Below are 27,537 nucleotides of genomic sequence, written 5' to 3' on the forward strand. Positions count from 1 at the left end.
GGAAGAAATATTGAATTTAATTGATGAAAGGCGAAAATACAAAAATGCAGTAAATGAAGCAGGTAAAAAGGAATACAAACATCTCAAAAATGGGATCGACAGGAAGTGCAAAATGGCTAAGCTGGGATGGCTAGAGAATAAATGTAAGGATGTAGAGGCATATATCACTAGGGGTAAGATAGATACTGGCTACAGGAAAATTAAGGACACCTTTGGCGAAAAGAGAACCACTTGTATGAATATCAAGAGCTCAGATGGAAACCCAGTTCTAAGCAAAGAGGGGAAAGCAGAAAGGTGGAAGGAGTATATGAAAAGGAGTCGGATTCGGTGTAAAATTTTTATGGAGGTCCAGTTAAAAAAGTAAAAATTACAAGGTACTGTGGGAGCATGCAGACAAATAGTTGCATGTGCATAGTACGGGGGCAGCGGCAAGGACTCTAGTGTCCAAATATTCATTTACTTTTTGCTTTGTGTTTGTTTTTGTCTTACATGTTGTATGTTAATGTCTGGCTCACTAAGAATATGAACGAGTCTATCATTAATAGAATGGAGCTACATAGTGGCTACAAAGTTGTGACCCCAAAGGCAAAAGAACACGTACGGCAAGAGGCAGAGGAGAAGGACAACAAAGGTACACTACAACACACGCAAAACGATGGAAGCTCTACAGCACTATCAGTACACTCGCAGGGTACACTGCGCAGTCACGTTAGGGAATTATGGAACGACGTTCGACACCACGGAATGGATTCAGTGGAGTGGGACAGTGATATTACCAGGACAATATCCGAGGCCTGAACACACATGCAAGAGGAAGATTCGCTGGGACAACGCATGAAACTACGCCCGCCGCCGTTCCTGGCCGATAAACTAGAACTTTGGTTCTCCCTGGTGGAACTGGCATTCATGCATAATCGGGTAACTGATGACTGGGAAAAGTTCATGATAGTGGCAAACAGTCTGGATGCCATGGCAGCGATATTGGTTGAAGAGATAATTAGACAGCCACCGGAAACCAAGCAATATACAACACTGAAGGGCTTTTAAATAGGCCGGCTTACTAAACTGCTAGATCAAAGAGTCTGCCTGGTGTTGCGAGGTGAATGTAGAGGTGACAGAATTCCCTCTGAATATTGGAGGCATTTGCGTGGAATTGTTACGGAAAATGTATTTTCAAACACTACACTTCATTCTGTTTGGGCAGCACAGCTTCCGTCTGCAGTAAGAGCAGCTAAGGCAGCAAATGACAGATACGATATACGAGCACTACTCCAACTCGCCGACAGGGTTCATGCGATGGTTGAACCAACAAATTCTCTCAGTATAGCAAAGGTGGAGGTGGCAACAGAAGAATACGAAGCGGCAGTGATTAATAAGCAGTGGCGCGCTGTTACTGGTACACAACTTCAAAAACTCAAGGAGCAGCTAGATGGGCTGCAGAGGCAGATGGAGGCGTTGAGAGCTACCGGTTCGTAGGTCCTGCCGACACGTAAGGACAGCGGAAATGCTGGGAAGGAGCAGTTGTGTTGGTACCATCGACGATTCGGGGAGCGAGCTTCAATGTGCATCCTACCGTGCAGTCACACTTGCCGCGTAAATAACGTGGAGACCATAAGTACAGATGTTTCTTTATTAACAGTATCTCAGCGACTTTATGTTCGTGATGTGACGGCTTCTCGTTATTATTTGATAGACACGGGGTCTGATGTCAGCACGTGGCCAAAGGGAAAATTTATTTCCCTCAGTGACAGCACATCGTTTTGACTTAAGACTGCAAATAAACAGCCCATAATGTCGTATGGTAGTTGTGTCGAAGAAGTGAAGTTAGGACTTAGTATTATTGGTCATTGCAGATGTGGCAGAGTGCATATTACGAGCAGATTTTCTACAAGCAGTCGGTATTGGGGTGGACATTCAGTTATCACAGCTTAGAGGGGGCATGTCACTGGTTGTGGCCTAAGCACTGCTAGCTAGGGCATAGCCACCTATGGTAAACTAACATACAGAAACAAGTGACAAACGTCGGCAAGCCCTTGCAAATCAGCAACACTGACTGGTAACTACCAGCTGCTATTAGAGCCGACCAACAGGCCACAGCAGGGACACCGACGAGCTCGCCCACAGACGAATAAACAATCCGCCAACATTCCCTCACACTGTGCTTCCAGTATATGACCTATCGGACACAATATCGATAATAAACATAACTGTTGCAGGTTGCTGACGCTGAACGAGGACTCTGTACCAGCATCCAGCGCCAGCGGCTGAGCAGCATAAATGCACGTCAAGGTATCGACATGCATGATACCCACTACTAACAAAGCCTATCCTTGCACAATCTATTGCAGGCAGCGAGCCAACCGCTACTGCTCTTACCACCCGACCAAACTATTGCAGAGGTTTTTTTCCCTTGGCTCTTGCCTTGGCACTTTTTTTCCTCTGCCCTTCAAACCGCTACCCTTCATTCGATTTCGACCCAATCTATCTCCAGATGAGCGCGTATTAATGGTTAACCCTAACCAGACGTACACAAACATCGCAGTACCCACATCCTGTGACACCTCAGTTTAGCGAATACTAACCCTTATGCAGAGATGGCAGTAGACCTATTGTGTTGGTTATCATGCCGGTGTGGGTGTGGAGGGGCTCCACCTATAGATTTCACTTTCACCTTTTTAGACAATATGCTGGTGTTCTCAGCGACAGCAGCCCTCCACGAAGAGCACCTCCGGACAGTTTTCGAGAGCCTACGTACTTATGGTGTAGTAGTGGATGACACCCAATGCAGTTTGTGTAAAGATTGGGTGACTTACCTGGGTCACACAGTCTCAGCAGCTGGCATCCGTCCCTTGGAGGAGAAGGTCGAGGTTATACAGCAGATGCCTCGCCCGTTAGATTTGCAACAGTTGGGGAGGTTCCTAGGTGTTTTAAATTTTTACCGCAGTCATCTGCCAGAAGCTGGGGCTTTATAAGCGCCACTCATGGAGTCTTTGGCGGGCACGAACACCGGGAAAAACCAGAAGCTACAATGGACATCAAGTATGCAGCACGCGTTCAAGCGGATCGAGGAAAGCCTAAAGCAAGCGATTTTACTAGCTCACCCAGAGAAAGATGCGAAGCTAGCTGTTGTTGTTGACGCAAGTCAGGTGGCAATTGGGGCAGCGTTGCATCAGTGGACTGCTGGTCACTGGCAGCCTTTAGGATTCTTCTCCAAGAAACTCACAGACCAACAGTGGAATTGAAGTGCGTATGATAGAGAGCTGCTGGCTGCTTACGGAGCCATAAGGTATGTCCGGCTTTATGTGGAAGCCAGTCCATTTACATTGTTTACAGATCACAAACCGTTGACTTTCGCATTCTGCATGCGTTCGGATACTTTGTCACCTACACAATTCAGGCAACTGGAATATATAAGCCAGTTTACTACTGATTTATGACATATTAATGGGGCAGAGAATACAGTGGCAGATTACTTCTCACGAGTTGCAGCAATAAAGTATTCAGAGAACTGTGCTACAATGGCGAGAGAGCACAAGGGCGATGCACAACTGCAAGTTTTTCGGCAGAGCACGCCCACTGGGTTGAAGTTAAGAAAACTGTGTCCGGAAGGTGAGACAATACAGTTATGGTGCGATACCTCTCAGGGACGGCCTAGACCTTTCGTGCCGGAGAGTTTGTGCCGGGAAGTATTCGAAGGGTTAAATGATTTGGCTCATCTGGGACCCCGAGCGAGTGTAAAATTAATGATGGAGTGTTTTGTATGGCAAGGAATTAAGAGAGACTGTCGGAAGTGGGCACAGACGTGTCTGGATTTCCAGCGATGTAAAGTGGGATGCCATGTGAAGAAGCCAGTGGGTAAAGTTGACGGGCCAACTGGTTGTTTCAAACATGTGCATCTGGATATTATTGGACCATTGCTAATGTCCAAAGGCTATTGACAGATTTACGAGGTGGGCAGAAGCAATCCCCATTTAATTTCAGACATATCAGCAGAGATAGTCAGCCGGGCATTCTTGACGACGTGGATAGCACGGTTCGGATGTCCGGTACATGTCACGATGGACAAAGGACGTCAGTTTGAATCTTCCGTGTTCCTGGAGCTGGCAAACATGTGCGGGTTCCGCCGTCACTGTACCACAAGTTATCACCTGGAAAGCAACAGGATGGTAGAGCGGTGGCACCAAACACTTAAGGCCGCGTTAATGTGCCATGGTGAGCAGCATTGCCACTAGTGTTACTAGGCTTATGCACTGTTTTCAAACCTGAAATCTGAGCATCTACAGCAGCATTAGTATACAGGAAAACCTTACGTCTACCTGGTGAGTTTTTTCAGAAGAGTACATGCGAGACGGACCTACTGTACTTGTCAATGAGAGTAAGGACTCAACTGGCCGAGCTTAGGCTACAACCAGTGACATGGCATGGCGTTAGGCCATCATTCGTACATCGAGGATTGAGCAAATGCTCGCATGTAATGTTGCGAACCGACGCAGTCAGAACTCCATTGCAACCGGCATGTACGGGACCTTATAAAGTACTACACCGTACGGACCAGGCCTTGTTCACGGAAAGAGTGTTACTGTATCAATAGACTGGGTGAAGCCGGCTCACTTACTGCTAGAAGATGTAAGACAAGAAGAGGAGGCGGGCCTGCAGCAAGGCAAGGGGCCCCTGCAGGATCCAACAGACGGTAGGACAGCGAACCAGATGAAGCCGCGAAAGGATACAACGATGGAGGAAGTACAGCCGGAAATTCGCACAAGAGCCGGGCGACGGGTCCGGTACAAATTTACACACATTCCTGGAGCTCCACTCTTCATGGAGGGGGCTGTGTGGGAGCATGCAGACGAATAGTTGTGTGTGCGCAGTACAGGGGCAACAGCAAAGACACTAGTGTGCACATAATCATTTACTCTTTGCTTTGTGTTTGTTTTTGTCTTAGATGTTCTACGTTAATGTCTGGCTCATTGGTTCACAAAGTTGTTTCAAGAATACGAACAAGTCTATCATTAATAGAATGGAGCTACATAGTGGGTGTATTTTATTTTGTTTTCAAGACGAGTTAGTTTCCAAAAAAAAAAAAGGGTAAACCAAGTAAAACAAGTAGTTCTCAGTTAATATTATAATATTATTGAAATGGAAGAGGATGAAGATGAACGTGAAATAGGCGATATGATACTACGTGAAGAGTTTGACAGAGCACTGAAAGACCTAAGTCAAAACAAGGCCCCGGGAGTAGACAACATTCCATTAGAACTACTGACAGCCTTGGGAGAGCCAGTCTGACAAAACTTTACCATATGGTGAGCAAGATATAGGAGACAGGCAAAATACCCTCAGACTTCAAGAAGAATATAATAATTCCAATCCCAAAGAAAGCAGGTGTTGACAGATGTGAAAATTACCGAACTATCAGTTTAATAAGTCACAGCTGCAAAATACTAACGCGAATTCTTTACAGACGAATGGAAAAACTAGTAGAATCCGACCTCGGGGAAGATCAATTTCGATTCCGTCGAAATGTTGGAACACGTGAGGCAATACTGACCCTAGGACTTATCTTAGAAGCTAGATTAAGGAAGGGCAAACCTACGTTTCTATCATTTGTAGACTTAGAGAAAGCTTTTGACAATGTTGACTGGAATACTCTCTTTCAAATTCTGAAGGTGGCAGAAGTAATACAGGGACCAAAAGGCTGTTTACAATTTGTATAGAAACGAGATGGCAGTTATAAGAGTCGAGGGACATGAAAGGGAAGCAGTGGTTGCAGCCTCTCTCCGATGTTATTCAATCTGTATATTGAGCAAGCAGTAAAAGAAACAAAAGAAAAATTCGGAGTAGGTATTAAAATCAGTGGAGAAGAAATAAAACTTAGAGGTTCGCCAGTGACATCGTAATTCTGTCAGAGACAGCAAAGGACTTTGAACAGCAGTTGAACGGAATGGAGAGTGTCTTGAAAGGAGGATATAAGATGAACATCAACATAAGCAAAACGAAGATAATGGAATGTAGTCAAATTAAGTCGGGTGATGCTGCGGGTATTAGATTAGGAAATGAGACACTTAAAGTAATAAAGGAGTTTTGCTGTTTGGGAAGCAAAATAACTACTGATGGTCGAAGTAGAGAGGATATTAAAATGTAGACCGGCAATGGCAAGGAAAGCGTTTCTGAAGAAGAGAAATTTGTTAACATCGTGTATAGATTTAAGTGTCAGGAAGTTGTTTCTGAAAATATTTGCATGGAGTGTAGCCATGCATGGAAGTGAAACATGGACAATAAATAGTTTGGACAAGAAGAAAAAAGAACCTTTCGAAATGTGTTGCTACAGAAGAATGCTGAAGATTAGATGGGTAGATCACATAACTAATGAGGAGGTATTGAACAGAATTGGGGAGAAGAGTCGTTTATGGCCCAACTTGACAAGAAGAAGGGACCGGTTGGTAGGACATGTTCTGAGACATCAAGGGGATCACAAATTTAGCATTGGAGGGCAGCGTGGAGGGTAAAAATCGTAGAGGAAGAGCAAGAGATGCATGAATACACTAAGCAGATTCAGAAGGGTGTAGGTTGCAGTATGTACTAGGAGATGATAAGCTCCTGCACAGGATAGCGTAGCATGGAGAGCTGCATCAAACCAGTCTCAGGACTGAAGACCACCACCAGCAGCACCAGCACCAGCACCAGCACCAGAACAACAACAACAACAACAACAACAACAAGTTGTCTGCTCATGAAAATCACACCTATAGATTTCCATCCTGTTCGGATCATTCCTTCATGACGCATATCTCTCTCTCTCTCTCTCTCTCTCATTTTTATTGTAGAGTGTATGTGATGATTGCAATCAGAAACAGATTAACATTCTACACTGCAAAATATGGACATGCTCTGATTTCTACTAAAATGGATTTATTTTAATTTCTGTGTATTCAGTCACTAGAAATTTTCTTTCTTTAAATTTATGAAACTCTCAAAATATTTCTTCACACTGGCTGAAAAACAAATTGGTAGCCAAAGATGTACACACTGCACGAGTGTACCCAAAATTATTTTGTTAATGACACGAAAAGAAAACATAGCACATGATAAATTTTTATCATTTCTTTCCCAAAAGTCAAATTTCTTTTGGTTGCACCATTGCCTTTTAAGTAATGAAATGAGTTGTAAGTTCAACATTCGTTCTTGACACTTCTATTTACTTGTCCTTAGAAAACATTGCCATACATTTCTGAAAATGAACACATAGATCGTTGCCAACAACACTTTAGTCATTTTAATTCAAAACTCTTCTTTTGCCATTCTCAAGTTCATGATCTAGAGGTGCACCTAGATCAGAGAAAACAAAAGACCAACAGCAGAAACATTCTTCTGCATGAGGTTACGCTTATTGTAAGATCAAAAATACAGTCGGCAATTTTGTGTACACTTAGCAATTTTAAGCCAACATAATCACTTAAACTGTAGAAATTCTTCTAAACAACAATTTCTTTTACATTCTGTTCTAAAAAAAACCCTGTGATTCTACAACATCTTATTGTATATCAGCAGTGTATCCTAAAGTATGACACCACTGTAACTCCCATGTCAAGAGTTGTTCTCGCTTGCACGCTAAGGGACCCCCAGTTGAGCATATTGTAGCATTGTACACTGATGAGCCACTTGCTGATAGGTTTGTGGGGGCATGTGGCATTAGATGTCTATGCACAGGTCATGCAATATGTGTAAATAATGGGCCACTGATTTGTGGGTTGTTACCTCTAGATTACGTGGTGCTGAGTTTGATTCCCAGCTGGGTTGGAGATTTTCTCTGCCCGGGGACTGGGTGTTTGTTTTGTCCTCATCATTCCATCATCACTCATGAAAAGTGGCGAGATTGGCCTGTGTTCAGATTGGGAATGTGTACGGACACTGATGACCATGCAGTTGAGTGCCCCACACACCAATCACCACCACCACCACCACCACCACCACCACCACCACCACCACTGATTTATGTATGTGGTGGTGGTGGTGGTGGTGGTGGTGGTGGTGGTGGTGGTGATGCCTGATAGTGACTTGGAAGTGTTCTACAGGATTTACATCAGGCAAATTTGGTTGCCGAGACATTAATGTGTATTCATTATAATGCTTCTCAAGACACTGTAGGATGGTTCTGGCTCCGAGATATTTGCAATTATACTGCTGAATAATGACATTGCCTTGGTGGAAGACATCAAGTACGGACGAATGCAGGTGGTTCACAGCTGTCAGTGTGTCTTTGATTACTATCGCGGGTCCTGTGTATGTGGAAGAGAATGTCTCACATAGCATAATACTGATCCCACCAGCCCATGTCTGTGGCACACTGCATGAATGCTACCATTCACCTTAATGGGGGTGTTTGTGGAAACGACCATCGACCTAGTGGAGCAAAAATGTGATTCACCTAAAGAATCAACACATTTCCATTGATCGATGGTTGAATCTCAATGGTCAGATGCCCACTTCAACCCTAACTGACAGTGTAGTTGGATCAACATGTGAACATGTAGGGGTGGTCTGCTGCAGAGCTGCATCTTCAAAAATGTATGGTGAACGGTGTGCTCCAAAACACTTGCGTGAGGACTAGCATTTTGCTCTTACAGCAGAGATGCTACAGATCGCCATCTACCTTTCTTTACAGAGCAGACAAACCTTCAACATTCTGTAAAGAATCATGGATGTACAGCCATTTAGCACCTAGTGGTAGTTTCACTATCATTCTACCTCTTTATGTAGATGATCACAACAGTAGCCGGTGAACATTTGACCAGCTTCACATTCTCATGATCCTCATTCACAGGCTCTGCATAGTAAAATGTGTCCTTTGTCAAAGCCGCTTATCTCAATGGCTCTCCTTCTCAGAAGCCCATATCTTCACTAGGGTGATCCCTTGTCCTTGTTTGTTCTCCTGACATGCTTCTGTTATCACATCATTTACCTGCATCACCAGGTGGCATCCAATGTTGCGGTGGCCAGTGGTCATAATGCTTTGGCTTATTGGTGTATAATCCCTGTTGGTTTGCACAGCTCCAAGTTTGGCTTCAGAAATACCACATATTTTCATATGTAGTACGTAGTTACTATAATTTTGGATTGTTGTTGTTGTGGTCTTCAGTCCTGAGACTGGTTTGATGCAGCTCTCCATGCTACTTTATCCTGTGCAAGCTTCTTCTTCTCCCAGTATTTACTGCAACCTACATCCTTCTGAATCTGCTTAGTGTATTCATCTCTTGGTCTCCCTCTACGATTTTTATCCTCCACGCTGCCCTCCAATACTAAATTTGTGATCCCTTAATGCCTCAGAACATGTCCTACCAACCGGTCCCTTCTTGTCAAGTTGTGCCACAAACTCCTCTTCTCACCAATTCTATTCAAATCTTCCTCATTAGTAATGTGGTCTACCCATCTAATCTTCAGCATTCTTCTGTAGCACCACATTTCAAAAGCTTCTATTCTCTTCTTGTCCAAACTATTTATCATCCATGTTTCACTTCCATACACGGCTGCACTCCACACAAATACTTTCAGAAATGACTTCCTGACACTTAAATCAATACTCGATGTTAACAAATTTCTCTTCTTCAGAAACGCTTTCCTTGCTATTGCCAGTCTACATTTTATATCCTCTGTACTTCAACCATCATCAGTTATTTTTCTCCTCAAATAGCAAACCTCCTTTACTACTTTAAGTGTCTCATTTCCTAATCTAATACCGTCAACATCACCCGACTTAATTCGACTACATTCCATTAACCTAGTTTTGCTTTTGTTGATGTTCATCTTATATCATCCTTTCAAGACACTATCCATTCCGTTCAACTGCTCTTCCAAGTCCTTCGCTGTCTCTGACAGAATTACAATGTCATCGGCGAACCTCAACATTTTTATTTCTTCTCCATGGATTTTAATACCTACTCCAAATTTTTCTTTTGTTTACTTTACTGCTTGCTCAACATACAGATTGAATAACATCGGGGAGAGACTACAACCCTGTCTCACTCCCTTCCCAACCACTGCTTCCCTTTCATGTCCCTCGACTCTTATAACTGCCATCTGGTTTCTGTACAAATTGTAAATAGCCTTTCGCTCCCTGTATTTTACCCCTGCCACCTTTAGAATTTGAAAGAGAGTATTCCAGTCAACATTGTCAAAAGCTTTCTCTAAGTCTACAAATGCTAGAAACGTAGGTTTGCCCTTCCTTAATATAGCTTCCAAGATAAGTCATAGGGTCAGTATTGCCTCACGTGTTCCAACATTTCTACGGAATCGAAATTGATCTTCCCCGAGGTCGGATTCTACTAGTTTTTCCATTCGTCTGTAAAGAATTCGCGTTAGTATTTTGCAGCTGTGACTTATTAAACTGATAGTTCGGTAATTTTCACATCTGTCAACACCTGCTTTCTTTGGGATTGGAATTATTATACTTTTCTTGAAGTCTGAGGGTATTTCACCTGTCTCATACATCTTACTCACCAGATGGTAGTGCTTTGTCAGGACTGGCTCTCCCAAGGCTGTCAGTAGTTCCAATGGAATGTTGTGTACTCCGGGGGCCTTGTTTCGACTCAGGTCTTTCAGTGCTCTGTCAAACTCTTCACGCAGTATCTTATCTCCCATTTCATCTTCATCTTGATCCTCTTCCATTTCCATAATATTGTCCTCAAGTACATCGCCCTTGTATAGACCCTCTACATACTCCTTCCACCTTTCTGCTTTCCCCTCTTTGCTTAGAACTGGGTTTCCATCTGAGCTCTTGATGTTCATACAAGTGGTTCTCTTATCTCCATAGGTCTCTTTAATTTTCCTGTAGGCAGTATCTATCTTACCCCTAGTGAGATAAGCCTCAACATCCTTACATTTGTCCTCTAGCCATCCCTGCTTAGCCATTTTGCACTTACTGTCAATCTCATTTTTGAGACGTCTGTATTCCTTTTTGCCTGCTTCATTTAGTATGTTTTTATATTTTCTCCTTTCATCAATTAAATTCAATATTTCTTCTGTTACCCAAGGATTTCAAATAGCCCACGTCTTTTTACCTACTTGATCCTCTGCTACCTTCAATACTTCATCCCTCAAAGCTACCCATTCTTCTTCTACTGCATTTCTTTCCCCCATTCCAGTCAATTGCTCCCTTATGCTCTCCCTGAAACTCTGTACAACCTCTGGTTCTTTTAGTTTATCCATGTTCCATCTCCTTAAATTCCCACCTTTTTGCAGTTTCTTCAGTTTTAATCTACAGGTCATAACCAATAGATTGTGGTCAGAGTCCACATCTGCCCCTGGAAATGTCTTACAATTTAAAACCTGGTTCCTAAATCTCTGTCTTACCATTATATAATCTATCTGAAACCTGTCAGTATCTCCAGGCTTCTTCCATGTATTCTTGAACCAAGTGTTACCTATGATTAAGTTGTGCTGTGTGCAAAATTCTACCAGGCGGCTTCCTCTTTCATTTCTTTGCCCCAGTCCACATTCACCTACTAAGTTTCCTTCTCTCCCTTTTCCTACTACCGAATTCCAGTCACCCATGACATTAAATTTTCGTCTCCCTTCACTATCTGAATAATTTCTTTTATTTCATCATACATTTCTTCAATTTTTTCGTCATCTGCAGAGCTAGTTGCCATATAAACTTGTACTACTGTAGTAGGTGTGGGCTTCGTATCTATCTTGGCCACAATAATGCGTTCACTATGCTGTTTGTTGTAGCTTACCCATATTCCTATTTTCCTATTCATTATTAAACCTACTCCTGCATTACCCCTATTTGATTTTGTGTTTATAACCCTGTACTCACCTTACCAGAAGTCTTGTTCCTCTTGCCACCGAACTTCACTAATTCCCACTATATCTAACTTCAACCTATCCATTTCCCTTTTTAAATTTTCTAACCTACCTGCCCGATTAAGGGATCTCATGTTCCACGCTCCGATCCGTAGAACGCCAGTTTTCTTTCTCCTGATAACGACATCCTCTTGAGTAGTCCCCGCCCGGAGATCCGAAATGGGGGACTATTTTACCTCTGGAATATTTGACCCAAGAGGACGCCATCATTTAATCATACAGTAAAGCTGCATGCCTTCGGGAAAAATTACGGCTGTAGTTTGCCCTTGCTTTCAGCCGTTCGCAGTACCAGCACAGCAAGGCCGTTTTGGTTATTGTTATAAGGCCAGATCAGTCAATCATCCAGGCTGTTGCCCCTGCAACTACTGAAAAGGCTGCTGCCCCTCTTCAGGAACCACACATTTGTCTGGCCTCTCAACAGATACACCTCCATTGTGGTTGAACCTACGGTACAGCTATCTGTATCGCTGAGGCACGCAAGCCTCCCTACCAAGGTCCATGGTTCGTGGGGGGAGGAATTTTGGATATTATGATTAATGTTATACAAAGATTATTGAAATGATTTAAATTTTGTCCTCTCTTTAAGTTGTTGTTCACACAGTAGCCATTTGTTCAATTTTTTCTTTTTTTTTCTTTTTACATACTTAAATATGATGAATTATATAATTGTCTTCTACAGCATGTTCATTGTAAAATACTATATGGGGCAGGGACAATATTTTTTAAAAATCATCATGTGTCCTTCAGAAAGCTGATAATAGACAGCCCTTAGGAAAATCATAATGCTTCTACTAACTAGTTTCTTCAAATGCTGTAAATAAATGAGTATCTGTGGTAACAGATGACGAAAGACTGGTTTTACAGGTTTCACAGTCTTATAGTACATCTACATTTTACAGTACATAGCCTGCTATGTAACTTAAGGCCTAGTAATCTTCTACAGGCTCACTAAACTGAGTAAGAATTAAAAATTAAATGAGGTAGATAAGTGACTTAAATTGTTCAGTGGAATGTAAGCATCAGTTTCACAGTACTTACATGAAAGTTGAAGCCAAATGATTCATAAAACAAGCCCTCAGAGCTTGTACAAACTAAAAACAAGTTGGATTTTTTTTAGCAATACCATGTTGCCTTATAAAACAAAAATGTTCTCTGAAGCAATTTGAATGAAGGCCTTTAAATTTAAAGTACTTAAAGCCAACTTCTTTTAAAGCCTTCCTGAAGAAAAATAAAAGACTCAAATGTTATCTGCCTGCCACCACATACAGTACAAACTTCTTTGAATCCAACATTATGAAAGTCACTTGTGATGTGGACAACAGTGTTTTCAAATGACCATAGTGAAATGCAGTTGCGGTAAATTAATTTGCAAGAACTTGTTTCCAAGTTCTGTGGATGCCTTTTAGCAAAAAAAAGGCTGCATGATTAGAAGCTACAGGTAGTCATCCTAAATGATCAAAGTCTATGACTTGAGAGCCATTGATAAGCTGTTTGTGCGTCTATAATATATACTATCATCCAGAGATATTTCATCAAAGACTAAGATGTTTAGCAAAGCAGATTAAATTCTGTATCGAGTAGTAAGCAGGAATGCACAAACTGGAAAAGTCTGAAGATAGATGGCATGTGGCCAAGTATTCATACAACTGGGAACTACTCGTATAAATGGATAACGCAAATGCATTATCTTATACAAACCATCATATTGCTGTGGATGTTTCACTGGCATTCCTTAACTGGCTATTAATAAATGTTTTGGTGAGATCATTTAACTTTTCAATTAACTGAAATTTCCAGTCATCATATGGCTTTTTTAGTATTTTCAACTGGTTCACCTCATTTTATAGCTGTGTTTTTCAAATTTACCTAATCTGCAACCTGTATTTTGATGCAATTTATACATTCTTTCTTTTCTTTGAATTGAATCACATGTTGAAACTCTAGAGCCCATTACATCCTTACTCCTTTCACTGTCATAAAACAGTGTGGATAAGAATCTGTTATCATACTCTGTGTGCTGAAAATGGGAACTGGTTGGCTTTTCCAATATTTTATGGTTTGCACTGCAACCTATGTCATGCACAGTTATATTTGCATCTGATTGGTGAAAACATTGTCCCCAGTACTAATACCACTACCACAACTACTACGACCACCACCACCACCTCCCATGTAACCTTAACAGGGCAAGTGCTAGTATAATGCCAATTCTATATGTTATGGAATACCTGTGCCTAGTGATGTTTACAAAATCTGCTTGCTAGAATTGATTTTCGCACACATAATAACAACTACAGTTAACTTATTCAGCTACATTGCAAATTAACTTCCATTTTTTTAATACCCCCTTCTGATGCAACTGGGAATTCATAGATGTTAATCTGGCATTTTGTATTTGCATTTAAGTTTATAAGATTGCCACTAGTGCATTCAGAAATCTTACACAAGTATTTCAATTCCAAATTCTAATTTTTCTTTCCTGTACAATTCATCTTCGCTTCCTTAAAGTACGCTTAAAACAAAAAATTCTGAAATAAAAAATTAATAAAAATAAAAATTAGGTTTTGCAAATATGGATAGTAAGCATATTTCACACACAGTTTTCTTTAGGAAACTTTCACAAATCAATTTAATTTTTGTTTAAATACAGTTATGATTCTGCTTTGTTTAACATGATGAAAACTAAAGTTCCTTTAGGTACAATAATATTTACATGAGGTTAACCACACTCTCTTATAGAGAGTTGTTTTTTTGTACATAATGAGAAAAATATTTCAGTGTGAAGCTTTAGTCCTCACTGAGATAGATAAAATTGAATGCATTGTTTTTATGGTTGGAGGGAGAGTTGCTGAGCTTAAGTTTGTGACAGATTTTAAAGTGTTAACTTTGTAGTAGCAGTGCAGGGTAGTAAAGGACAGGTTATGAAAATAGTGATTCTATACTTATTTAATGCTACTGCTTCGTAACACTGAAGATATGTGCAACTTTCTTGTACTGACAGACATTGGTTATTGTCACTAAGTAGGCCTATGGCCTGTTCAAAAAATGGCTCTGAGCACTATGGGACTCAACTGCTGTGGTCATCAGTCCCCTAGAACTTAGAACTACTTAAACCTAACTAACCTAAGGACATCACACACATCCATGCCCGAGGCAGGATTCGAACCTGCGACCGTAGCAGTCGCACGGTTCCGGACTGCGCGCCTAGAACCGCGAGACCACCGCGGCCGGCCCTATGGCCTGTGATTTTGGTGATGAGCTACTGCTATAAAGTGGTCTGAGAAAAACAAGATTCTCCCATTTGCACTCCTTATCTGTACATTCTGCTACTTATTTAATATTACAGTAAATTTATACAGCACATATCTGTAATGCAACTGCATGAATTAGTTCTATACAAAGAAGACCAAACCCAGTAACTTGTGCAAGGAATCATTCTCCTGAGGTATGTTATACAAGCAATGTGTGATGACGCATAGCTGTACATATTCGGATTACAGATGTGTAGGGCAAGACTATTGAATATATACCCATCATCCATAATGGAGATAAAAATAGGACAGCTTAATGCCATGAGAAGTGTCAGCATATTGCATGGGGTTAGAAGAGTGGCAGTTAGATGTAATGTGCCTCCAAGAACAATATACTAAATCAGGAAAGAACCCCAGTCTGCCAATAACTGACTAAATAGTTACCGAAGGACAACATTCTAGGGCAACAGCACAAAATGATGGATGATAATGATAACAACAGCAATGCTTAACACAGTTAATTCAGCTGCTGTTAAAATTTATTCAGTGGGCTATATACAACTTTACACATGAATAGCTAAACTATATTAAATGTCATGGAAATATAAAAGTGTAAGTATTTTTTAAGGTGTTTTATGATTCATTCACAAGAAAAAGCACTCCAGTCTGCAGTGCTGGCTTTTGCAATTTCCTCCCACAACTTATCTTCATTGGGAGATTCCTGTGAAAATGGTTTCACATAGTAAGTTTTCTTATTCACAACATCTGAGGCAAAATTAAGGAAAACATTCACAACAAACCATGCAAGAGTTTGAACTTACATATACAATATCTAACAATAGTTTACCGAAAGACCTACAAGAGCTCATTAAATCAGTGTATGATACACACATATAAATGCTCTCTGATTTTTCCCCCAATATATTTAAAGGCTACAATTGCAGCATACTGAATTCTCAAAGCACATTTAACAGGCGACTGAAAGCAGAAAAATTGAGTTTTATATTAAACCAATGTCAAAGTGAAGAGTCAATACAGGTATTAGCATTTTTATATTCAAACAGCTCAACAAGTAAATTACAGAATCTGAACATCACTTAAAAAGTCAATCCCTAATTCGTGAAATGAGTGTTGGGGGCAGATGCGGGAACTGTGCACCATCATCTTGGACAAGATCCTAGCAGATGATGGTCGATTCGCTGGAGGAGACCAAACAGCGATGTTATCAGTCCCATCAGATTAGGGAAGGATGGGGAAGGAAGTCAGTCGTGCCCTTTCACAGGAACCATCGCAGCATTTCCCTGAAGTGATCTAGGGAAATCACAGAAAATCTAAGTCAGGATGGACGGATGGGGGTTTGAACTGTCATTCTCCTGAATGCAACTCAAGAGCGCTAACCACCGCGCCACCTCACTCAGTAAGATCCTAGTGGAAGTGTTTTGTAGCTGTCTTCCTCCAACCTGTTCTGAAGTGCATATCTGTGTTGTGTTGGCAACTGTGAGAAGTGCTTGTATAGAGTAATGTTGTGTTTGTATTTATATGGATGAAGGGAAAGGAGAAGATGAAACCAGGGCTCAGCAGACAGGCAACTGTAATTGAATAGCTTTTAAGATTTGCATCTGACGGACACATCACCTTCACTCCATAGGACACTGTCGATCGGTTTGTAATGTAATACAGGATGTTGGCGTAATATTTCTGACTCGTGCACATACCAGCCAAATAGTGCCACTGAAAAATTTTTATACCACTAGGTTTTGAAAGTATCAGCCTCCGAGTCAAGGGAAATCACACATGTATGTGTTAGTGACCTTAACTGCAGAGATAGTTTAAGCTCTACGCCAAACAAGTACAAAATTAAAGAGAGAAAAGGAAATTACACAAAAAAGATGACACTGATAGTTGATAACAGATAACTTACAAAGCTCTATAACCGTCAACAGAACAGGAAACAGCTGAACAGTTTTGTAATACAGGAATGAGTAATTTAATTTTTAGAACATTTCTCTTAAGAGAAAATCCGCAGCCTAGTTAAAATATTTTAGAATGGATTAAAAACAGTCTTGGTTGCAGTAAAATACTTATGTATAACGGTAACTGGTTTCAATCAGAATAAGGCCATATTCAGATCATTTATACCATGACGGTAAGTGGTGGCAGTGAATGGAGAAGGTGCCGTTGACCCACAAACGTCTGCTACTCAACTGAGTATCATCACAAATAAATATTTTATTGCAGTCAAGACTCTTAATCCATTTTAAAATACAGGAACAGATAAATCATTATCCAAACCTTTTGTATTATGAACTAAAGAAAAACGTGCCTAACACAGTAAGATGGCCAATGTTTCAACGTTGAAGTTGGAGTCTTCTACGGCTAATTAAGCTGCTCTACTGTATTCTTTTTAACTATTTCCCTTATATTACACACAAACCCCACTTGTTTATGTTAAACTGCATTTCGCTGGCTGTTAATTGCTGATGGTATACGAAAATGTAGCTGCATCGTGACTGACTGCCACTGTGGTAATTGAGTGACAAGTGGTAAACTTGGGTTCTTGCTTATGCTGATATTTACATTTTCTAAGTAGCAATCAGCAACACACATCAGTGCCAAGTATTCGACTCCCTAGTAGCTGGTACAAAAACAATTTAAATTATTGAGGAGACTGCACGAGATTCCCTTATCTTCTGCAGCAAGAATGTGTGTGTTTCCAAAGTGTTCCTTTACGTGTTCTTGAATAAGTTCCAGCCATCTGGTACACAACAACACTCTCATGATCTGGAATACAGAAAGGAACAGCTTGACTGGTACGACAAGCATGTAAATGGCAGTCACCTCAACATAATCTTAAGGATTGAGGAGACTGACAATATTAAAAGGAAGATCAGGATTTAATTACCTGTCAACAAAGGGGTCATTAGAGACAGAGCACACGCTTGAGCTTTGGAATGTGGGTAGGGAAACTGGCTGTGGCCTTTTCAAAGGAACCAGCCTGGCATTTATTTTAAAAATTTAGGAAAACCACAGACCATCTAGATCTCTATGGTTGAACAGAAATTTGAACATCAGTCCTTCCAAACGAGTCCACCTTGTTCGATACTGACACTGAAGTTGCGGCTCTAGATGTCCTGGTTTGCAAGATATTAGTAGAAAATGTAATATAGTATAGCTTTCAGAACCCAACTTTTTAGGGCAAGAAGGATGTAGGTTGAAGTAGGTACTGGGATATGAAGAAGCATGCACAGGATAGAGTAGCATGGAGAGCTGCATCAAACCAGTCTCTGGACTGAAGACGACGACAACGACAAACCAGGAGAAAACCGGGAAAATACCGGGAATTTTTTAGAATTCCGTGAATTTGTTAGAATTCCGGGAACTTTTCCTTGTTTTAGTTACCAATTAAATTTTTGTGATTTTGCCTGGTAAGAACCAATATTCTAATTAAGGATATTGCTGTATTCCGCTTCTGCAGAATAATGCTGCATTAAAAAAACATGAATGAGAGGGGGAGGGGTAAGCTTAAGTCGCAAAGGAAATGCGCCATATACAACAACAAAGCACAGTGCTCATACAAGCGTCTGCCAACCAAAGTGTTTCAATGGCTTTAGGAAGAATATGCAGTGCTTCCTAACAACAAATTGCCTCTGATGAGCTGACATGACACCTGTTTACATTTGATTCATTTGAGCAGTTACGGGCGGGCTCTTGCGCATGCACAGTTGAGTCGCCTGTGAGTAGTACATTTTCCCGCTTCTGGCTACAGATGTAAGGCTGGACACCACTGTCTAATTGCTCCGGTTCGGAAACATTGTATATCCAGGGCTGATGCATAGAGCAGTCTTGAGGTGTAGTGGGGAGGTGGGTAGTCTCCACGTGACCTGTGTTTACGTTTAGTGATTTTGCTGTTTCCTCTTCGTTTATTGCTCTCACATTAAATGAAAACAAAAATTATTTCTGTGGCCGGGAGCTACCAGATGAATTAAAATACGTTGGCAAAGTTACAAAAGGCTAAAATATGTTACTAGTTTCAGGTTTTGTTTCCACCTTTCTTACAGTCAAGCATTAATCACCTTGCAGAACAATGAAGTTATTTTGTCAGTTTATTAAAGAGATTTGGCTTTTATTAATATTTTCCACTGAGGCAGTCAATCTATTTGAAACGAAGTGTTTAATTTCACAATGTTGGCTTGTTTCAACTGTTCGCTTCATTTCAAGTGCATGTTTTCCATCTTGTGGCTTGTATGACATTATGCCATAATAAAGAACCAAACACGAGATGATACAGTACTGGTACTCAAGAAAATTTACATCAGAATCTGGACATACGATTGTGCACTTTAAGCCGAATTATGCATTTTAGTATAGTTCACGAAATTTCAATGCTCCTGAAGTATCCTTTGATGTCTTCGTTCTTTTATGACATAATGCAAGATCTTTTAATGTTTTACATGTATGAACGTGTGGGCTTCCTGCGTCACCGTAGCTGCTTAGGCGCAGTGACGCCGGTTAACTGGTGCTCTCTTGTAACTGCTGAAACGAACCAATTTCTAGCAGGTCACAGGAAAATATTGCGAATCATGATTTGAAAAGTGTTACTTTCAAAGTAAATTTTCTTTTACACAAGATGAACTATGTGCGAGAATGTACGATGAATTTCTTAAATCACAGAGCGTGTGACTCATTTAAAAAATCAACTCTTTGAGGATGACCATGTAGAAGAATTTCGAGCCCAGAAGATCAGACATTTACGACGTTATTAAAAATTTTATTGGCACATTTGTGTGATGTATCTTAAAGTGTAACACACGCAAAATGATCAACGTTATATGTGGAAGCTTAGCTTCTCTTGTAGCTTATTAATCTTCGAGACCAATATTATTTGTGAAAGCTTTGTTTTTCTTTTTAGCAAAAATATGTATATTAATTTAAACCATTAACTTTTCTTTTTGTGTGTCCGTGCTACTTAAGAGTGATCTTGCTATTGGTTGACTACCCTATGTGTCCTGTGCTGTCATCAGCTGCCAAGGTCACGTGACATGAGCTATGACTGGCTTACAAAAGCGCGTCACAATCTCTATTTCATTGCTTCGGAAAGTAACATGCAGTGTTTGGTGGAATTCGAATTTACACGTCCGTAAAACAAAGAAATGTTGCTGCACATCAAAGATCTTCCCAAAACGGTTTTTGCTTTTTTTCCCCTAAAGTGCCAGCAAATTCTACGTCTCTGTATAAAACCATAAACATTCTAAGGATTGATAAGTTTTACAGTGGGGAGGAAAATTATACTGTCATTTAACACGGAGAAAAAGTGTATTTTCTCCCGGGAGAAAATGTATTTTCAACCGGGAAATCCGGGATTTTTTTTTCCTTGTCCACGTATACACCCTGTTCAATATAACACAGGAAAACAACACAGAGAGGTTGGTTTTTATCTGTAATGATACTTATACAGATGAAGTAAGGTTCCACAACACAAATTACCATGTCACACAGGCTTAAACCATCCATTACAACTAACAATTTCCAAATATGGCAAGGAATTTGATCAGGTAGTCAACTTTAAAAGCTTTATACTTGTTAATAAGCTGCACATGCTCTTGAGGAAGGTGCAAGAAGGTCTGGAGATGACAGTAGGTCCCAACAATTTTAACTGAGATGGACTGCTATTGGGGGTAAGCAGCAGTGCTACTAGGCAACGAGCAACAAGGAATACTTATGTCCAGTGAGTATGTGGACTCCCTTAATGGTATCCACAGAAAATGTAAATATTAATGCAAATGTGATTGCCCATTGCAGTCTAAAAATAAAGATATCAACATCAAAGTACATTTACGTTTGCCCCTTTGGCCACAGCAATCACACTGACTGTCCTATGTCAATCATGATACGGTCTTCAATGATCTATTGCTTTAACTTCCAAGTAGCCAAAGAGATCAAAGAAATGTATTAAAAATAGAAAAATTAAAGATTTTTGTCTAATTTAAGAGGCAAAATTTGACACAGCATATCAATCCTGGAAGAAGACTCTATGTATTATTTGCATAGAGCTCCTGTTGGCTCATACAAATAATTCTGTCTTATTTTCCATAATTCTCTCATTGTCTTCTCCGTGGAGTCTCTTTCTACCTTCAGTGCACTTTGTTCCTGGTTTCTTCTGGACTGCATTCAACTAGTATATCTTGTCTCTGTATAATGTTTCAGTCTTCAATTTCTGTTGGATCGATTTGTGTGTGTGTGTTTTTTTTTCCCCCCCTAAGTCAAGTTTGACTAGTGTGGTCCATGGAATTGTTGAGTTGATCCCTTGTCCGTATGTCACAATTCTGTTGGTGAGTATGTTGATGATGGCATGCAGATGTGTCTGTAAAATTTTTAACCTTTTTCTGACATCTGCTACTAGGTCAACTTTAGACCAAGAATTTTTCTCATGATTTTGCAGTCTTCCTTCAGTATGTTTTCCATCTTGCTTTCTGTACAGAGTGTTAGCGTCACACTTGCATACAGAATTCAGGTTTGATCACTATGTTGTAGTGTCTGATCTTGGACTGAAAGGATATACATTTCTTTTTATATAAATCTTGTGTTTTGCTATTAGCTCTCTTCATTTTTTATAGTCTAGTCTTCTGCATGACCTTTTCTACTTCTGTAGGTTTAAGGATGTCACCTAGCTATTTGAAATACGTAACTCCATTTATCTTGCCACATTGTGTGTAATTTTGAGCAGAGGAATGCAGACTGTTGGAAAGAGATTTGCAGGCCAACTCTCTCTGCACATTCTTTTAGTGTTTTTATTTATTTGGTTGGTGATAAATGTTTTTAAGAAAAGTTTGGATGAGACGACATGGGGGTAATAGGTAATCCATTCCATGATATATTCATACCATTCTTTGAAAATAGCTTCCCACATAAGCTAATCAGAAAAGACACTAAACAGTCATGCAAAAAACCATCGATCACTAGAGGGATTAAAGTGTCTTGTGAAAGGAAAAAGGAAATGTATTTACAATATTGCAGTGCCTGTGTTATTCTCATTATGATGCAATGCTCCTTTGCATGTGCAAAGGAACTTTGCATCATAATCAGAACAACACATGCACTGCAATGTTGTATTTACGTGCTGATACCAGGCAAGCCACTTTCAAGTACAATGTCTGAGCTCTATGGGAATATATTTATAATGGATGTACGAGTACAGGTTACAGTCGCATGGTTAGCGACATACAGAAGTCCGGGTTTGGCCTTGAGTCATGCACAGATAGCCAAATGGAAAGGCGCCTACTCGCAATAAGCGAGAAATCCGGATTCGAGTCCCGGTCTGGCACAAATTTTCATTGTTGTCTTTCCATTCTACAGCTGATGGTTGTCCCCATTGACAATTGTGAATTCATTTAATGGTAATGTGTCTTTTGGCAAGAACAAGTAGATCATGCAGTAGTTTCACACTACAAAAACCTACTCAAAATTACTAAGAGAGGTTATTAAAAAATCAAAGAACATGCACGTATCATCAAAAACCAGTACTTTGAACAGACTTAAGGCTATATGATATGGATTGAAATGAGAGACAGGACAACCAGCCACAGAACAAGACATCATCACTATTGTACTGAAGATAAGAGCTGTAAATGACGAGTCACATGTAGCAAAAGTATTTAATAACCATTTCTTAAATATAGCAGAAAGCATAGGGACAAACAGTTCAGAAGCAAAATCAATGCAGTATGTTGAAAATGTAATGTACCTTCCATAAAATTCAATCATATGAGTGTATCAATAACTTCTTCTGAAATCAATAAACTTATATGTTCTCTCAAAAATCAAAGCTCATCTGGTTTTAATGGTGTTTCCAGTAGAGTACCAAAAATCTGTTCCCCTGTAATAAGCCCAGTCCTACCTGAAATATGTAATGCATACCTAACTCAAGGCATTTTTCCACAGAGACTGAAATATGCTGCTGTTAAATTCCTCTTTATGAAAGATGCTAAGAGAGATATCAATAACTACTCATCTGTTCCAGTGCTGACAATATTCTCCAACATTTTTGAGAAGCTGGTGTATTCTAGAATAATATTAGCAACAACAGTATCCTTGGCAAACCATAGTCTGGGTTTCAGAAGGGTTGCTCTACTGTGAATGCTATTTACATGTTCACTCACCATATTTTACAAGCATTAAATAACAAAATGGTGCAGGTTGGTACTGTCTGCGACCTCCCGAAAGCACTTGACCTTGTGAGTCACAGTATTCTCCTAGGTAGACATTTTATGGGATTGATGGTATAGCCAACCAATGGATGATGCCATATCTAACCAAAAGAATGCAGAAGTTGTACTTAGTAATTCAATGTAGTCCAGGGACATGATTCTGACTGGGGAGAAATGATGTACGGGGTTCCACAACATTCAGTCTTAGTTCCCGTACCGTTCCTCAGATATGTAAAAGATGTTCCATCTAGTATATAAGCACAATTAGTTCTTTTTGCAGATGGCAGTAGTATTGTAATTAATCCAAGCATACATACAGAAACAGAAGAAATGGTTCATTCAATAATGTCATACGGGATAATGTTCTGTGGTAACTGATCTTTAAGAAAGTCTTCATTGCACAAAAAGTGCCATAAGAATAATACGTGGTATTCACCCACAATCGTCTTTTAGTCACCTATTTAAGGAATTGAGCAGTCTGTCTATGTCTTCACAGTATATTTATTCCCTCATTAAGTTTCTTGTAAATAATCCACTATTGTTGAAAATTACAGTACCAGAAGAAACAAATGGCATTCATTACTCAACATTAAGGTTGTCCTTAGCACAAAAAGGGAGGCTTCAACAAAAAAAATTTTATCACTTACGCTGTGATAAAAATGTCTTGTGAATGTGGACAATATTACAGTGACTATATTATCAGGGACACAATCACACAGAATGTGACAGACAATAAGATCAGAAAACAGATTGTGAAATATTCCACTCCTACTCTTGAGCAGGTATTGCAGATCACTAATCACCAAGGCTCTTGTGATTTTACTGTAGACAGTTTTCAGCACTCTGGTAACATTTGTGCTGTAGAATGGAAAGGTGCAAATAGCTCCAGTGCTACATGGTCTCGTAAACAGCCACACTTAACAGCACACAAACAGCCTCACGGACAGAAATCGTAACATGTCAACAGTTCAAGTGCAAGCCGTGCTTCGATCACCAACAGTGTGGTGCGAAATCTTGTCCCCCATGCTATTCAGCAAATAAATGTGAAGATCGCCTGTCGTGTCAAGCTACTTTAAGCCACTTGCTACTCCTACCACCGAATTGGACATGTACAAAGTGTTTGCTTAAAAAGAAAGTCCTCGGGTCACAATGTGAAACACTTGCTCCTTGCTATGCAAGTGCATGTTGTAAATTCAGAACAAGTTGCCCACACAGAACAATCAATAGTTCCCCTGTACAACATCTCTCTACTAAATTTTATGTACCTTTAGTGATTCCAAGCCACATGGTCAAACTTCAATTAGATACAGGTGCATCAGTGCCCTTGTTAAGCTATGAAACTTATGAACTGTTAGTCAAACCAGAACTGTGTCAATCTACAAATATGCTTACAGCATACAACGGCCAGAACATTCCAGTGATAGGAACACTTAACATTGCAGCCAAGCATCGCAATCTGCAGAAGACAATTTCCTTTCAAGCGCTACAAAGTAGACAAATGGGTTAATATTTTTGGTCTCTACTTGTTTGGACTAAACACTGTGGCCTACGTGATAGCTGTGTCTCATTTCAATTCAAGTGACAGTATTGCTAAGCTCTGTGGCGAATTTCAAGAACTGTTTGCTTCTGGCGTACGTGAAGCCAATAACTTTGCAGCGCACATCATGCTTAAAGACAACGTGCAGCCACCCTTTTTCACAGCATGTGTAATGCCTATTGCACTTTGTGAACAGGTTGCGAAAGAGCGGCTCACTGGCAAGATAATGGCATAATCACACCATCTTTGCAAGTCAGTGGTCTTCCCTAGTAGTTTATATTCACAAATAATCAGGAAAAATTAGGATTTGTACTTAATTTCAAAACCCCGGTCAGTCCTCAGGCAGTTATGCATTACCTCGACGTGACAGACTCGTGGATTACTTAGGCACAGGTCGCTATTTTTCAAAAACTGACCTTCGCAATTCCTACCTGTGTCTTCAACACACATTTAGGACTTTTCAAGTTCCTTTGTTTGCCTTTCAGTAGCACATCAGCACCTGCCATTTTTCAACACTACCTAGAACAGCTAACTACGTCTGTGCCTTCATGTACAAATTACCGGGACAATATTGTAGTTGCTCGAGTTGTTCATTCGACACAGGCACATTTGCAAGCAATACGTGATCTCAAACCACCTCAGAATGTAAAAGAATTGCAATCTGTCTTATGGAAGTCAATTATGACATTTGCTTCGCTGGTGAGGCTGAACGTTTTGTTCACATGTTCAGAAAGCAAATGGACAAACTTTGCTCGCACCATCGATGCGAACAAGCCTTGCTTCACTTCTTGTCCACTTCTCACTCTCAGCCCCACAACGGGCCATCATTGGCAGATTTGCTACACAGGCGACGCCACCGCACGCTCTTAAATTTGTTCCAACCCCTGCTGCAGCTGGAACCTGCAGATTCCAGTCAGCCGACATACCACATTAGCCAACATGTGTTTTACAGAATCTATGGCAGAAAAAAGTCACGGGAGTGCGGCATCATTACAACTTCAACTGGTTCACATATGTTTCAGATTAGAGGACCCGATTAACTGCAGAAGTGGCACCTAAATCAAATTCGCCTTTGTCACTTGCAACGTTCTGCCACTTCTTATATGTTCACAGCTTTCTCGTCTTCTTGGTCGACGCATCCCAAGCACCACCCTTCACAGTGGGGTCCCGCGACGCTGTTTTCAGACCTCAAGTTGATGGACATCAATCAGACACCGGATCCACCCACTAGCAGATGTCCGGCAGCACCTGCCACGTTACCACTGCTGGGTCAGCACTGCGCCGAGGCTTACCAAGGGGCCTCCTGTTAGAAAGATGCTGTTGCGGATTCACTCCATCAAGAAGATGCCCTGCCAATGGGTGTTGGGATGAACCTTCTGCATCATTTTTCGGCCAGTGTTCCCTCGTGGTCTCAAGACGGATGTCAGGGTGCGAGCAGCAACTTGGCATTGTTTAAAGCAACGGTCGCCGCTCCAACAACGGTTCCAACACCCGTGCCTCCCCCTCACCATCTATATGGTGCTCAGCCGTACATGACAATGGTGTGGTGTGGTGGTTTGGAGAAGCACCACAGACAATGATGCGAGCTGGTGCCTGTGCCATAAACACTCACGACTTGAGTGAGTTTCACCAGCATCACAGGCGGCACTGGGGCTGAAGATATCAAATTCGCCTCAGCCAATTGCCAGCCGAGTAAAATTCGCCAATGACTGGATGACAACAGACAGAAGGCCACTCTGAATATAGAAGAGCAGTTCTCGCCCACATGGTTATAGATCCTCGTCCAGAGCCAACTTAGATGGGGAATGCTGTGTAGTGAACTTTTAGAAGTCAACAGACAATTGTTGTAAATTGCATTTGATATGTACTGTGAAGTTTACTTACTATTATTTGCACTTGGCCATTGAGGGACTTTTTGTTATATTACATGCAGTGTTGCAGACTTCATCATTCAACAAGTCACAAAGATAAGTAAACCTTTATAACTCACTTGTGTGACTGTTACAAACTGCTGGAGTGTTGTAGAACCTTCATTGTCCTATCCTGTTACGTGACCATATGCCATAGCTGTGAAATAGTGGCAGAGAAAAATTGTCTTAACAGTTTACTGCACCCAAAGCCATTTCACAAACTCACGAATTCTGCCTTCTGTATCGACAGTGTCAACTCGGCCTCCACAACAGTAGCGTTGAGGTCTTTACAAAACCGGCAACAAGTGTTTACAAAAGAATTATTTTTTGTTTCCACTGCAGGGAGGCCTTTCAACGCACCACAATAACAAATCTAATTTTCAAAACATGAAAATTTATTGCTACTGACTATGCTTCTCCTACAGATTGTTGGAAATGTGAAAAAAAATTGGCTGCACAATATCGATCTAATGTAAAACATTAATAACAACAAATTGTTGCTTGTTGTTTCGAGAACAATGCAGTATTTCACACACAGCAAGTGTAACATTTAACTCATAATACTGTAATAGAAAACACACACTCAACAATAGTAAACTTCACCCAAAATGTGTTATGTGCAAAACAAATTAAAGAATTTTAACTAGCAGCAGCAACTCTATTGACACAAATAATGAAACAATTGTCTTTACAGTCTTAAGTTTAAACATGCACTTTATAAGGATGCACTTAAAGAGTTTAGTGTTATTGCAAAATTAGGCTGTATGCCAACA

General features: G+C 40.5%; 1 protein-coding gene across 3 annotated transcripts in view; it reads right to left on the reverse strand.

Moving 5' to 3' along the window:
- Positions 1-15,634: 15,634 nt before the first annotated feature.
- The window catches only part of LOC126293522 (uncharacterized), a 66,070-nt gene continuing 54,167 nt past the window's right edge, over positions 15,635-27,537 (reverse strand). For all 3 annotated transcript variants that reach the window (XM_049986780.1, XM_049986779.1, XM_049986781.1), the window contains exon 6: positions 15,635-15,878. In XM_049986780.1, the coding sequence (XP_049842737.1) occupies positions 15,754-15,878 (125 nt within the window). In that variant the 3' untranslated portion in view covers positions 15,635-15,753. The remainder of the gene's footprint in view (positions 15,879-27,537) is intronic.

This window comes from Schistocerca gregaria, chromosome 10, assembly GCF_023897955.1.
Source record: "Schistocerca gregaria isolate iqSchGreg1 chromosome 10, iqSchGreg1.2, whole genome shotgun sequence".
NCBI lineage: Eukaryota > Metazoa > Arthropoda > Insecta > Orthoptera > Acrididae > Schistocerca > Schistocerca gregaria.